The 13,446-nt window shown below is 48.0% G+C and overlaps 4 protein-coding genes across 4 annotated transcripts; 3 read left to right on the forward strand and 1 right to left on the reverse strand.

Moving 5' to 3' along the window:
* Positions 1–2,188: 2,188 nt before the first annotated feature.
* Positions 2,189–4,132, reverse strand: LCP9604111_1905 (CAZyme family GT90; the record flags this gene model as incomplete). The annotated part of the gene is made up of 1 exon (XM_039069323.1): positions 2,189–4,132. The coding sequence occupies one exon, from the start codon at positions 4,130–4,132 to the stop codon at positions 2,189–2,191; it is 1,944 nt and encodes a 647-aa protein (XP_038932032.1).
* An 847-nt stretch (positions 4,133–4,979) lies between these two features.
* LCP9604111_1906 (uncharacterized protein) lies at positions 4,980–7,197 on the forward strand (the record flags this gene model as incomplete). Its single annotated transcript, XM_039069324.1, has 2 exons — positions 4,980–5,185; positions 5,244–7,197. The coding sequence occupies 2 exons, from the start codon at positions 4,980–4,982 to the stop codon at positions 7,195–7,197; spliced, it is 2,160 nt and encodes a 719-aa protein (XP_038932033.1).
* A 407-nt stretch (positions 7,198–7,604) lies between these two features.
* On the forward strand, positions 7,605–8,749 carry LCP9604111_1907 (uncharacterized protein; the record flags this gene model as incomplete). The annotated part of the gene is made up of 3 exons (XM_039069325.1): positions 7,605–7,607; positions 7,776–8,537; positions 8,600–8,749. 3 exons carry the CDS (start codon positions 7,605–7,607, stop codon positions 8,747–8,749), a joined length of 915 nt encoding a protein of 304 aa, XP_038932034.1.
* Positions 8,750–9,370: 621 nt separating this feature from the next.
* On the forward strand, positions 9,371–13,168 carry LCP9604111_1908 (uncharacterized protein; the record flags this gene model as incomplete). The annotated part of the gene is made up of 4 exons (XM_039069326.1): positions 9,371–9,642; positions 9,694–9,835; positions 9,896–11,792; positions 11,868–13,168. 4 exons carry the CDS (start codon positions 9,371–9,373, stop codon positions 13,166–13,168), a joined length of 3,612 nt encoding a protein of 1,203 aa, XP_038932035.1.
* Positions 13,169–13,446: the final 278 nt, after the last annotated feature.

The following is a 13,446-nucleotide window of genomic DNA, read 5'->3' on the forward strand; positions in this document are numbered from 1 at the left end:
TGGTAGAACATTGTCTCCCCATTCCTGAGATGGGCTCGCTTGAATCGTTGGGCGGTCAGATGGAACTATCTATTTGCCTCTTTCCTTTGTTCTTTCCTTCCCAAGGTTCTTTCCTTTTTGGGGTTGTTTACCACTTTGGCTAAGCGAGACGTTCGACTTTTGCAGTGTTTGCAGTAGGGCCAGGTATATAAACAGGCTGATTCCCACTTCTGCACTTACTTTTTGTCTCTCTCTTCATCCTTTTTAATCAACTCAACCACATCGCAGCGCAATCCATCCAACATGCCTGCCACCTGTCGTGTCCATCATCCATCACATGACTTGTCTGCTCTTACTATATCTTTTTTCCATAACTTACATTTATCCTTCGGACATCCTATCCACATCACAAGCATCCATTCATGGCACCTGTCATTTTCATCATCCATCAAATAACTCAGCCACGTCAGAAGCATCCTTCAACTTGCCTGGCATCTATCGTACCCATCATCCATCAGTGACTAGTATGTTCTTGCTGTCTCTTTTCTTCATATACTTACATTCATTCTTCAGGTAACCACCACATCACAAGCATCCATTCATGGCATCTGTCATGTTCATCATTCTTCAGACAACCCAACTACATTCTCTTTCCACCTTCTACTTTATGAGGTTTGTTTCTTGTCTATATTGTCACCTATTCTTCATCTTCCCTCGTCGTATTACCCAGTGACATGGGGCTGACTGTACTAGACATGCGCTCAACTACATCCAGCCTTACCGTGATAGGTTCCGGCTTCAAGACAATCGGCATGCTTATAACAACAGCAAACACAAAAGCAAAAACACACAAAAGCAAAAACAAAAAAAACAAAAAAAAAAACAAAAAAAGAAAACACCTCGAACGATTTCAATCAACCACTCCCAGTATCACTTCAAACAACATTCAAACAATCATCCACTTCAAGCATCAATCAACCACATTCAAACAGCCACTTCCAGTATCAACTTCATACAATCATACCTTTCAAGCATCAACTTCAATCAACCTTCAACCAACCATCCACTGCAATCAACTATCGACATTCGACTACTACAATGCTTCGACCTTAAAAGAGGAGGAATGAAAAGAAACGGTCCTGAACGACAGAGTCTCCGCAGGAGTGTCTCTGAAGGAGACTTCTCGTCGGGAAGAGGTTACAGCGTGTACCCATTTAAAGGAGACTCTCAAGACCGTTTGCTGTGGTGGTGTAAAAAAAAAAGCTCGCCTCGACAAGCATCTATATACAAGCTCTATCTCAATCATCCACTTCAATCATCCACCAAACAACTACTTCCACCCGCATTTGTGAAGGTCATGCGCGGGACTTTGACATGGATGTCAATCGGAGAGTGACTGCTAAAGATCTTCTGGAGAATCCTTGATTGAAAGACTGATGTCCTATGTATAATATTGAGACTGCTTGACAGAAACATCTCTGTTCAAAACATGTCTACCAGTGCTTTTGATATATTATCATTGAATTAGGATTCAAAGTGGGCAGAGTACGTAGCGAATTAAGACCAAGACAACATTCACCCACGGTTTCTATGCCATTGTCCGTCGAATTACAGCAAAAAAGAAGATTCTTCCAAATACCACAAATTATCAAAGACAAAAAAAAAGTAGTGCATCATCCGTGAATCGAACACGGGCCTCGTCGATGGCAACGACGAATTCTACCACTAGACCAATGATGCTAGTACATGTGTGGGGACTCGGAAGTTGACTATATGAGGGAAATGCTTCTTTTGTGCGATGTCGGACTCCACCCATGTTGCTGAGGGCGTTGATCTCAATTGGGACATAATGTAATAGGGTGATACTAAGATGAATGCTAGAAGTTGCTTGTCTTGTATATTTCATATCCAATGAATTATTCTTAGTGGTTATGTTGGTTACATTATTACTGCTGAGACATATTATATCCTACATTGTATATATCAGAGATAGATTTCAAGTATATGACAATGACAATATTCACGTCTGCAAGACAATAAATAGTTATGCAGACAAAAAGGTAGCTGGTCATTAAGACATTAATATATGAACAGACACTTCAATGTGCAAAAAGGCAGACTCCAAGCATAGAAGGTAAAAAGATGAAGAAGATGCAACAAAAATGCAACAAAAATGCAACGGAGATGCAAGAAATGGTATATAGAGAAATCATTGTTCATCAGTGTTCCGGGTAAGAGGGTTGACGATACTAGGTAACGCTGGAGGAAAAGGATATTGATCGTCGAAGTGGTCCAGCTCACTTCCGTCGCCACTGTACCCAATGCTATCGCGGTTGTCATCAATGATGCGTCCGTACTCAAGGAGAAGGAGATAGAGATAGATGTCAAGATCCGCGTTGCGCAGCGCGTGCTGCGCCCATTCCTGACTTTGAGATGCGATTACCTCGGCCTCAAAGTCATGCTTCTGGATGTACGGTTCGCCAACTGAGAATGCATCGACGGGGGATACTTCTGGGTCGAGACCGAGGAAGTAGGTCATTAATCCGTACAGGTCATCGTAGCGATTGTCCATGGGGACGAAGTGACGCCAGGGGAAGAGTCGGGAGTCATGCCATTCTCGGAAAATAGTTGCTTTGATGCCCAGCGACTTGCTGAGCTGAAATGCGCGCCAGCGACCGGAAAAGCTGTGGCCGTCAATGTCGACGAGGTATTTTGCCTTGAACTGCTCGCTGAAGTCCTTGGGCTTTTTGTAGGTCCAAACATCGTCGTAGAAGGAGCAGTTCGGGATGCAGCCCCAAGCCTCAGTGAAGCCGACATCGAAGTGGTCCAGTGAAAATTTGCTTGGGGAGAAGTTGGGATAGGTATGATACCGGCCCGGGCTGGTCTCAGAGAGGATGGAGACCGTCTCTGACCTCATATCAGTACTGTTGGTAATGTGCACAAAGCGTTGGCGATGCATATGCTGCCAATTATCCGCAAGTTGAACACCCCCGGAGGTGACGCCGCGCCAGAGGAGAGTGTCCGCTTTGTCTTTCCACTTGTAATCGTGTCGCGAATTGTACACGTACCGCTTGTCGTTCATGAAATACATATTCGCGGGAAAAAGGATGTCGTTGTTCACGCTAACCTTGCACTCGCTGAAGACCGGGATCAGTTTCCTTGTGATGATATTGCTGGATGCTGAGAACAAAAACCCGTGGTTCTCCCCGAGAACGGAACCGACAGTGCATAGATCAGAGGATGCAGTAAAGTTGGTGATAAACCCACCCAAGGGCGATTTGTATAGCTTATCGGCATCCTCCACAGTGAGATTGGCATTCCGAGCAGGGGAGTCAGGGTCACAGGACTCTTTGGCGAAGTCCATATAAAGCTTTCCAGCGATGGAGAACCAAGACGGGTCAACACGATCCTCGATGGTGGAATCTTTATTATACAGGTGTTTCATGCCTGGAGTGAATTGATCCTGCGCATCGCTGGGTAAGTTTCTGGTGAGGGCCTCGGTACGGAGGTATTCCTGGGTATCCTCGAATGTAACCATGACTCGCGGTTGATCCAAAATATTAAGCGCAATATCCATGTCCGGCAGATACCGAGCAATGCGTTTAATCGACTTTCTCAGTGTTTCAACTCTCCACCCTTCAATGGGGGAGTAAACAACCTTCTTATTGCGAATCTGCACACCTGCAATCCCGTCGCTGAATTGTAGCTTGGCTGCCATCTGTCGAATTTCCGCTGGAGGTACCGCCCAAAAAGGTCGCAGATCGCCCGTAATCTGTTCGAAGTCGTCCACGTTATGCGAATTCTTTTTGCGTGCGAACATGTACCATTCCTTGAAACCGGGAGGTGGGTGTCGTCCATATGTCTCGCGGTATTTGGCGACGGTTCGGCGGAAACTTGTCGAGCGACCATGGTCATATTCCAGCCATTTCCGGTCCGCTTCTTTCATCAGGTCGGCAATAGGGTGTTCATCGTGCGCATACTCTCCGAACACGGGGTTCGTTGTTGCGGTGAAGAGCCCCAGATTAGGGAGGCGGATTACGGAGCTGTCGACCGCATGGGTGAGGAACAGAAGGTTGATGAAGCATATGGAGGTTGCTGCGCAGGCCAGTAGCAAGTAGAATGCCCTGCGGTTCCGAGGGAACGGGCGGAGCATTGAGAATTGGTTCCCAAGGTCGGGAGCTACCCAGGTAGGTTCTAGCCGCACACCAAATCTCGACAATCTTACAGGGATTATTGAAAAGAAATCATGAAGGCTATGAAAAGGGGGTGAAGAAGGACATAATTGTAGCAAACATCTAGGAGTTGAGCAGAGGAAAGGAAAAAAAAAGAGAGCCGCCTAAGGCCCCTTAGCCTCCCACGTCTGTCTTAGGGCGCCAAGGGTTTTACAGGCATCATACTAATAAAGTTCTTGGCTGGTCTTTCCAAGGTTTGATTTAAATTACATTTGGTGTTTCACCTAAGCGAACTATAAGCGACCTATAAGCAGCCTATCAGAACAACATGATAATATCTATCGGCAACCTTGTGTAGAATATGTAGATCACCTTGCTGGAACGTGGCCGAGCAATCCGTGGACGTGCCCGATCAGGAACCCCTCGGCGGGGATGACCGAGCAGAGGCCGAGTCCAATTTGACTCGGATACGGTCGGCTCTTGGTATATGTGAATATTGGAGGATACTCATATATCGCATATTTTAGAACTGATATATTCACAATCAATCAATGTTTTAAAGATCATTTCACGACTGATCAAACATGCAAATTAGACTAATAAACATTAGGGTTATTGCCCACGGGTTCTTCATGGCCCGGCGGTGAGACATTCCTGACTCGGCTCTTACATAAGCCAGATCCTTCGAAGGCCTCAGGCACAAACCCGCAGCTCAGAGCTGTCAATGCGACTCCCACATCTTCATTACTTCTTTCGACGCGCATAATCTCTTCCATGCAGATGACGTGACCAATTACTCCTCATGGGTGACTGTCCCATTCGAAAATCATGGCTCTAAAACGTACTCGCGCCGCGCTCGAGGCCGATCTTCAAGCAGAGCAATCACCATACGCCTTCTATGGAACTCCGTTACCACCACTCGACGAGGGAGTTCGCGATGATGGGTCCTTTGTGCCAATATGGAAGCAGGAACTGCGGGACGAAAACGGGAGCAAGCGTCTTCATGGCGCTTTCACCGGTGGATTCAGCGCGGGGTGAATAGCCGCCTCTAAACAAACGACCCTTGGAAGGACAACCACTGACGTCTGTTAGATACTTCAACTCCGTCGGCTCAAAAGAAGGATGGACTCCTGCGACCTTTGTCTCATCGCGCCAGAACCGTGCCCAGAAGGCCGAACAGAAACGACCCGAAGATTTCATGGACGCGGATGACCTGCGAGAACAGGAAGAATCCAGACAACTACAGACCTCCGATGAATTCGCCGGCTTTGGTACAACGGAGCTAGATGCTACACGCAGAGCGGGACTCATGGATATATTGAAAACCAGCGGAGAAACTATGGGAGTGAAGCTCTTGAAAAAGATGGGTTGGCGCGAAGGTCAAGGTATCGGACCTAAGGTGCGGCGCAAGGCCAATCTGGACGAAAGCTCTGCTCCGGGTGGTGATGCGGAGGAAACATACCTTTTTGCTCCTGAGAACCCACCCATGGTTGCCTTCATTCGCAAGACCGACCGCAAAGGTCTTGGGTTTGAAGGCGAATCGCGCCTAGAGTCTCACAATGCTTTGCCATCCATACCAGATGCTGAGGAATCCGATTCGTTCTTTGGGGGGCGATTGGCTATCCAAGGGAAAGCTCAGCCCCCAAAGCCGAAGGAATCACGGCGGGGAGGACTTGGAGTTGGCCCTCTCAATGACACCGGGTCGGACGACGAAGATCCTTATTCTCTGGGTCCACAGATCTCATATAACAAGACTATTGGAGGGGATAAGAAAAAGAAGAAAAAGGCCAAACCAGAACCAACAATCGCGTCATCCAACCCACTCCTAAATTCAAAGCCCGTGTTCATATCGAAGAAGGTGGCAGCATCACGCGGAATTGGCGGTTTCAGAAAGTGCCGCGACGGGCGCCTACCGCTGGATGGATTCATTCTTGCCGATGGCATCTCGGGAATGTCGATTTCAGAGAAGAAATACGATCCTCCTGTGATACCCGAGGGCTGGAAACCAGCCAAGGAGATATGGTCAGAAAAACGAGATAAATCAAAGTATGTCTCTACAGCTGACGCCGCAAAAGCTTCGTCGCTTAATCCCACGTCCAGAGCAGCACTTCTGGGCGAGGATCAACTGCCTGGGAAGTCTATATTTGATTATATGACCCCCGAAGCACGGGAGAAGATTGCCAAACTTACCGGCAACGCCAATTTACCTCCAGCTTTAGGAGAAAAGGCACCCAAAGGATACGAACTCCCCGAATCAAAGAAGCGCAAGGATCTTTGGGACCTCGTACCAAAACTCGACAAACAGACTGCCGCCCAGGCCCTAGCTCGGGCCGGTGGTGGGTGGCTGCCTTACCAAGAAGATGAGAAAAAGCGTGCACGCTACCAAATATTTCTCGAAGTTAGTGCCGGGACTCGCTCTACCCTCCCAGAACGGGCGGAAGGATCTAGCACCGATGACTGGGTTATAGAGATGCAAGAATTTTGCCGAGCTGCAGAAGTCTTCAAACCCATATCTGGGGTTATGGCATCACGATTTACCTCCTCGTCCACCGCGCCCAAGGTTGTCTCGGATGCTCCCGACTCTACAGAATCTGGACTCAGTAGACCCGCTGAAAAGCCGGACGATCCTGCAGTAGCAGCTGCCAAAGTTGGCATGTTCGGCCCAATGACCCGAAGCACAATCCCCTTTTACCCATCTCGTCTTCTATGCAAGCGATTTAACGTCAAACCACCGGAGAATGTGCAACTTGACCCTGAACGGCCTGGAGCCTCCAGTTCCGGACCTGGCACGCGCTCCCAGTCCGCTGGTTTCCAAGCCGAAACTGGCCCAAAACAATTGGTATCGCAGGATATTATGAACCAACTCCTCATAGACTCGTTGGGTTACCTTCCAACAGCAGATGGTCTTGATCATTCTGGTCAGCCTGTTAGCGCGGCGCCACCACCGGTAGTTATTGAACCTGAGCGCAATGATGCCCTGGAGGCAGAGCGGCCCGGCGATGCTGTCTTTAAAGCTATCTTTGGGAGTGATGACGAAGATGACTAGAATTGGTTCTATTTGTAAATGCAATGAGAATTCATGTATTTTGTTTTCAGTTAAAGTCCTATACCTTGTACGAATTAAGCAATTGTGCTCTGTAAATCATTCAATGTTGTGGTGGTGTGACTATTGGAGTCGTCCCCGCGGCATTAAATGCGCGAATGGGCGAAATTGTGGAATGTAGCCTTGTTTCTCTTTGTTTCTGTTTCATTTTCTGTTTCATTTCTATTTCTTTTCCTTTAACGGTTGCCTCCTTTTCCTTGACGCCTTTGCCTCGTCTCCAGGGCTCCAACCTAGTCGGTCTGTGCTCAGCCTTTAGATCTAGTTCGCCTTAGAGCGTTGACCACTACTCCACGCCAACCCCTCTCCAACTATTTCCCCTCCTCATATGGAGCTCCTTGAGTACGAGTAAGATGGTAAGAATCCAACCCCGACCATGAACCCCAGAAATTATACCTATGCCTATATTATCATCAATAAGACTGGCTTGGCGTCGAACGTCACACGACCGAAAGCCCCGGCCGTCATCTCCATACCATGCCAACCCGCAATGGCCCCATAACCATAACTAACAAACCCCACAGGGCTGCTGCGCGTCAGTACTGTCGCATAATGTCGACAACCAAACCTCCCACACCCAAGAACGCATCTCACATACAACAGCCACGAGGGATACCAGTGACCGCACCACGCAACCAAGGCAACGCACGCGGCACACCGCCAGCCTCCCTCTAAACGAGCACTATAATGAGCCAGTGCGTAACCATGTGTGGTACAGTAAGCGACGGACATGGACGCGTGCGCAGCTGGACCGCGAGCGCACCGAGTTCTTCGAGACGCGCGTTACCGGCAGGCCGGAGATATGGGCCGCTGTTTCCACGGTGATATCGCTGATTCGCAACGGTGACTTGGCTACTGCGCAGGGTATTTTAGATGCGGCGGGCATTACTGTTCCCACCGGGGATCTTTGTGAGGGCTGCTACGATGAGCAAGGCGTGCTTTACAGGGTTCCACAATGTGTTGTTAGTGATCCGGAGAACATCGTTCCTTCGTCTTCGAGGACGGCTAGTGAGGATGGCGGCCCTGCTAGGTATGAGGAGGAGCAGGATGCTGGGATGCTCTCAGATAGTAAGCTCGCTGATGATGATGATGCGGATGCTTCCGGGGACGAGTTAATTTCGCAAGATGTTGAACGCCGCCGTGAGGAGAAGGGGAAGACGAGTGAACGGGATTTGATCCGTGTGCTTGCTCGATTGAGTGATCGTGGAGGTCCGGATATACTGCTTTCCATTGGTAAGGGTCAGACTGTGGGATTTTTGGCGAGGAGAGTGCATCAGGAAGCCAAGGTTGGTTTTTGTTACTGATCTGTTCATTTCGTTCTCTGGATTATTGCTAATTTGTTCTTTAGCTCGAGGATGATAGGCGCGTTCGAATCGCTTACCTAGGTCACTTGCTGAATGAGCGTGAACCGCTCGTTGACCAAGGGTGGAAGACTGGCCATGTTGTCAATGCTCTCATTTCCCCTGTTAATGATCTAAACCTTGGACACCGATCTTAAGAGACCCTTTTGACGCATCGTCGATGACCCACCACTACCGCCAACATCACTCTTTTTCTCGTCCTCTCTATTTGAACCTCCAGCGTTCTGGCGTTTCTGTCATCGGATCTCTTTTCGCATAATACCCCAATCTTTTTTTTACGTTTTGCCATCTACAACCTGGCATACTCTCATTACCTTAGCATGATATCTCATGTGGTGATACCCATACTCGAGTGAAAGCAGACTGGCTCTCAAGATATCATCGCCCCCAGCTGTCGAATTTTGCGCCCCTTAATTACTTGATCTAACATCTAATGTCTCCACACTTTCCAAGATTTTTGTGTCATATTCTCATGTAAGTTTGGTTACCTATGTACATAGAGATCCACACCAACGATGAGCCCGCATTTCAACCTAGCTCTTCCATATTTGACCTATCACCGCAAGTTCTCAGAGTTGTTTTAGCGACTCCACGCGATCGACACATGCAGGGCATCACGTGCCATGACGTACGTGGAGTACATGTCTATCATAACTCCTTTGGCGTACACCTGGTAGCTCTTTCACCCCGCGTGTTAATATCCCACATTTTGTTAGGCTTTGGGCTTTGGGGTAATGTTCAACCCATACAGCCAAACCATGGACTACGAGGCAGACCGTCAGAAACGGGAGGTATATCGATATTTCCAACCGGAAAATCCAGCGGCGCTTAATGCATCACTTTTCCAATTTGATGAGCATCTGGCTGCAATAGGAGATTTTTCAAGAGTCACAACCCCTTTTGTACCCGATGCCTCTGCCTCAGAGAGAAGTTTTGTCGAAGGCAGCTCTCCGTCAAGCCCAAATACAACTTTGACTTCTTTTGCACAACTGGCCGCTCTACGCCTGAACGCGCAGCGTGCTTTTATTACGTACATTACTCTCCTGCTCTAGCGTGGATTCTGATCTGACCCTTTGCAAAGTGTATTGAACAGCGACTCTCAGTTTATATTGGCTGAAGCCACAAGAAACACCAATCTTAAAAGCTCAAGGTCATCCGTTGGGGAAGGGGATAGGCTCTTCGCTGGGACATCGACATTGTCAGATTATTGGAACATATGCCAGGTAGGTCGATATCTGAAATACTGCGATATTTTACATACTGACGTCTACTCCTTCAAATAGGAGACCGTTGCGATTGACTCAGACAACAAAGATGGATCGTATTCATTTTTAATCGTCAACGATCTTCAGCGGGAAGAACGATTCAGAGGATTGCCTTTTGTGACACAAGAGCCACACTCTCGGTTTTATGCCGGAACTCCCCTAACTAGTGATAGCGGTATCAACCTGGGCTGTCTGTTTGTGCTGGATTCTGAACCCCGTCAAGGGCTATCCGATATCGAGAAGGATACATTAGGAAAAGTGGCGGAGTTGGTAATGGACTATTTATTAGTTAGTCGTCAAGCCGCAGAAGGGCGACGGGCCTCACGGCTATCGCGTGGTCTCCATCTTTTCGTCGATGGCAACTCCAGTTTTGCCAGCAACGCTCACATGTCGTCTCGATCAAACAGCTCAGCACATAGTTCGTCTCCGCAGGCATCACCTCACCTCAGAACCCGCCAACCTATAAGCCCCCAAAATGATGAATTGGAATTTTGCTCAGCACAGTCTGGACCAGGAAATGCGTCTCGAAACGGCGATGCACATCCTATGAGCTCGGATTCTAACCATAATGAAATGTGTGCTCCCCCCAGTCCAACGGAATCGTTGCACAGCTCGCAACAGGACGACAGTAGTTCAGAGGATTCCTCGAGCAGCAACCACTGGCTTTTCCAACGTGCTGCGAACCTCTTGCGACAAAGTCTGGACTTGGACGGTGCTGGCGGTGTCATGTTCTTGGAGGCTAGTGACAACTCCTCTGAATATGTCGCAGCTGGTCATAGTGACTCTGCTGGATCCACAGATCCTGCTCCTATTCTTGCGCTGTCCACCAGAGGTGATCCGTTTTCATACCAAGCAAGCTCTACGCTGTCGGATCCAGCTGTCAATCTTGACAACAGATTCCTTAAACAGTTGACGCGTCGCTATCCTAAAGGAAAACTCTGGTCATTTCACCGCGATGGGACGTTCTCAACGTCGGAAGATCAGTCAACAGACGATTCCAGAAAGCAAAGGAAGAAGACCAAGGCTTCAGAGACCAGCAAACTTAATGAGTTCTTCCCTGCTGCATCTCAAATCATGTTTGTCCCACTGTGGAATGCCACAGATTCCCAGTGGTTCGCTGGGTGCTTTTGTTGGACTCCCCGGCCAACGCGGGTTTTCAGTCCTGCTGTTGATTTGAGTTCAGTGTTTGCCTTCGGCTCTTCTATTATGACCGAATACAGCCGTGTTGAATCGGTCATCGCGGACCGCCAAAAAGGGGATTTTATAAGCAGCATATCCCACGAATTGCGCAGCCCGTTGCATGGTGTTTTAGCTGCAGCTGAGTTTTTCGGGAGTACTACCTTGGACCAGTTCCAAGAAACCCTCCTTGATACGATAAATGCATGTGGTCGAACTCTCTTGGATACAATGAACCAAGTTTTAGACTTCAGCAAAATCATGTCATTAGAAAGACACAAAAAAACCTTCAGGCGTGGAAAAGATCCATGGAAACCAAAATCATCTGAAGACACTGTGCCGCGCCTAGATACATTGGTTTTGACAGATGTGGCTCTCTTGACGGAAGATGTCATAGACAGCGTGTGCTTGGGTCATTCCCATATACAGAAGTCAGCCATATCCACCAATCGTGCCACAGATATCTTGTCAACACTGCCTTCCAAATCAACATCAAATACCAACAAAGTTGGTCATATCTCAGGAGTAGACGTCGTTGTTGACATTCCTGATAATGACTGGATGTACAAAGTCCAGCCGGGATCGCTGAGACGCTTAATTATGAATATCCTTGGCAATGCACTAAAGTATACCGAAAAGGGTCGGATCTCTGTTTGCATCGAGGCCACTGAGCGCTCAAAAGGTCGCTCTCGACGCCAAGGTCTCGAAGATATGGTGACATTGACTGTCTCAGACACAGGTAAGGGAATCTCGAAGCAATATCTTCAGAAGAACTTATTTATTCCATTCTCACAAGAGGATCCGCTGTCAGTAGGCACTGGTCTCGGCCTATCAATTGTTCGCGGCATTGTGAAGACTCTTAACGGAAAAATAAATATTCGGAGCCGACAGGGCGAAGGCACTATTGTCAAAGTGTCGCTTCCTCTTGAACGTCTAGTGGGGGAGGAAAGCCCACAATCAACGTCAGAAAGAGAAAATTCGGACCAAAATATACTCACGGCATCTTCTCAACCCCGACGTGCCAGCTGTAATGGGAAACGAGCTGCTATCTGGGGAATCGACCTGTCTCATCTTGGCGAGAATCAGTTCTGGGCTTCCATGGCTCGGTATATCACGGATTGGTATGGTCTAAGGCTTGTTCCTCTGTCTACCAATGAGCCTATAGATATTCTGTTTGCGGATGAAAGGGATTTGTCTACAAAAGAAATACACAATTTCCCACCAGAATTGCCAAGTCTACTCGTCTTTTGCAGTGAGACTAGCGATTATGGTGAGTCTAGGGCACAATGGTCGCATCTTGCTGGCACTCTGGCAATCCTACATCGGCCTTGCGGTCCACGGAAACTTTCCCGTGGTATCTTGAGCTGTCTTAATACAAATCCGACAGCCCCTACGTTGAAACCGCAGAATCCCAGGCAAGGCTTAGTATTTCCAGAGCGACCCAATCCTACAGGCTCGGCTTTGCCAATTAGACAGTCCAATCCCTCATTACCACGAAATCTACGATCACCAGATGCTGAACCACCAATTCCCATGGCGGCATCGGGCAATTGCATCATTGGTCTTACAGGGCGTAGCGCTTTTGTATCGACATCGCGTACCGACAGCTCTGGCCGCACAACATCCGGGAGTACTGATTCCACCAATCCTGGGTCTTTATCTACTCGGTCTTCATCTGATGGCTCTGATCATGTCACTCCCTTGATTGGGAGCCAAAGCAGGCCTCGGGTCTTGGTAGTAGATGACAACAACATCAACCTTCATCTTATGATGACTCTCATGAACAAACGAAAAGTCATGGTCCTAGATAAAGCCGAAAATGGCAGAGCGGCCGTGGATGCAGTCGAAAGGATGTTGCAGGGATATGACCTTATTTTCATGGACATGTCTATGCCAGTTATGAACGGATTTGAGGCAACGCGCGCCATTCGTGCAATTGAGAAAGAACGGAGTGACTGTATGCCAGCCACAATAATCGCTTTGACCGGACTCAGCAGTACACGCGATGAGTTCAGGGCCCTGGACTCAGGAGTTGATCTTTTCCTTGTGAAGCCTGTTTCTTTTAGGGAGTTATCCAGGCTTATTGATGAATGGGAGGCCAAACTGCCGAAATAAAATATGGCGATCTCTATCTTACTTGATGCAGGCTTGCCACCCAGACGTGGAAGGTCACTTTGAGAATTATCGTTTCTTACATTGGCGTTTTTGGTTTCTTTCTTCATACCCTTGCTGCTATTTGGGCTGCACATATCATGGATGATGATTGATGAATGATGGCAGTATTCGATTTCATTATCTAATTTCTGTCTATTTCGTCCCATACAGCTTCAGGGGTAATTATATCTACAGACAACACTTAATGGCGGTAAATTGGACGCCGAAAATGACACTAT

Source organism: Penicillium roqueforti (assembly GCF_015533775.1).
Source record: "Penicillium roqueforti strain LCP96 04111 chromosome Unknown scaffold_02, whole genome shotgun sequence".
NCBI lineage: Eukaryota > Fungi > Ascomycota > Eurotiomycetes > Eurotiales > Aspergillaceae > Penicillium > Penicillium roqueforti.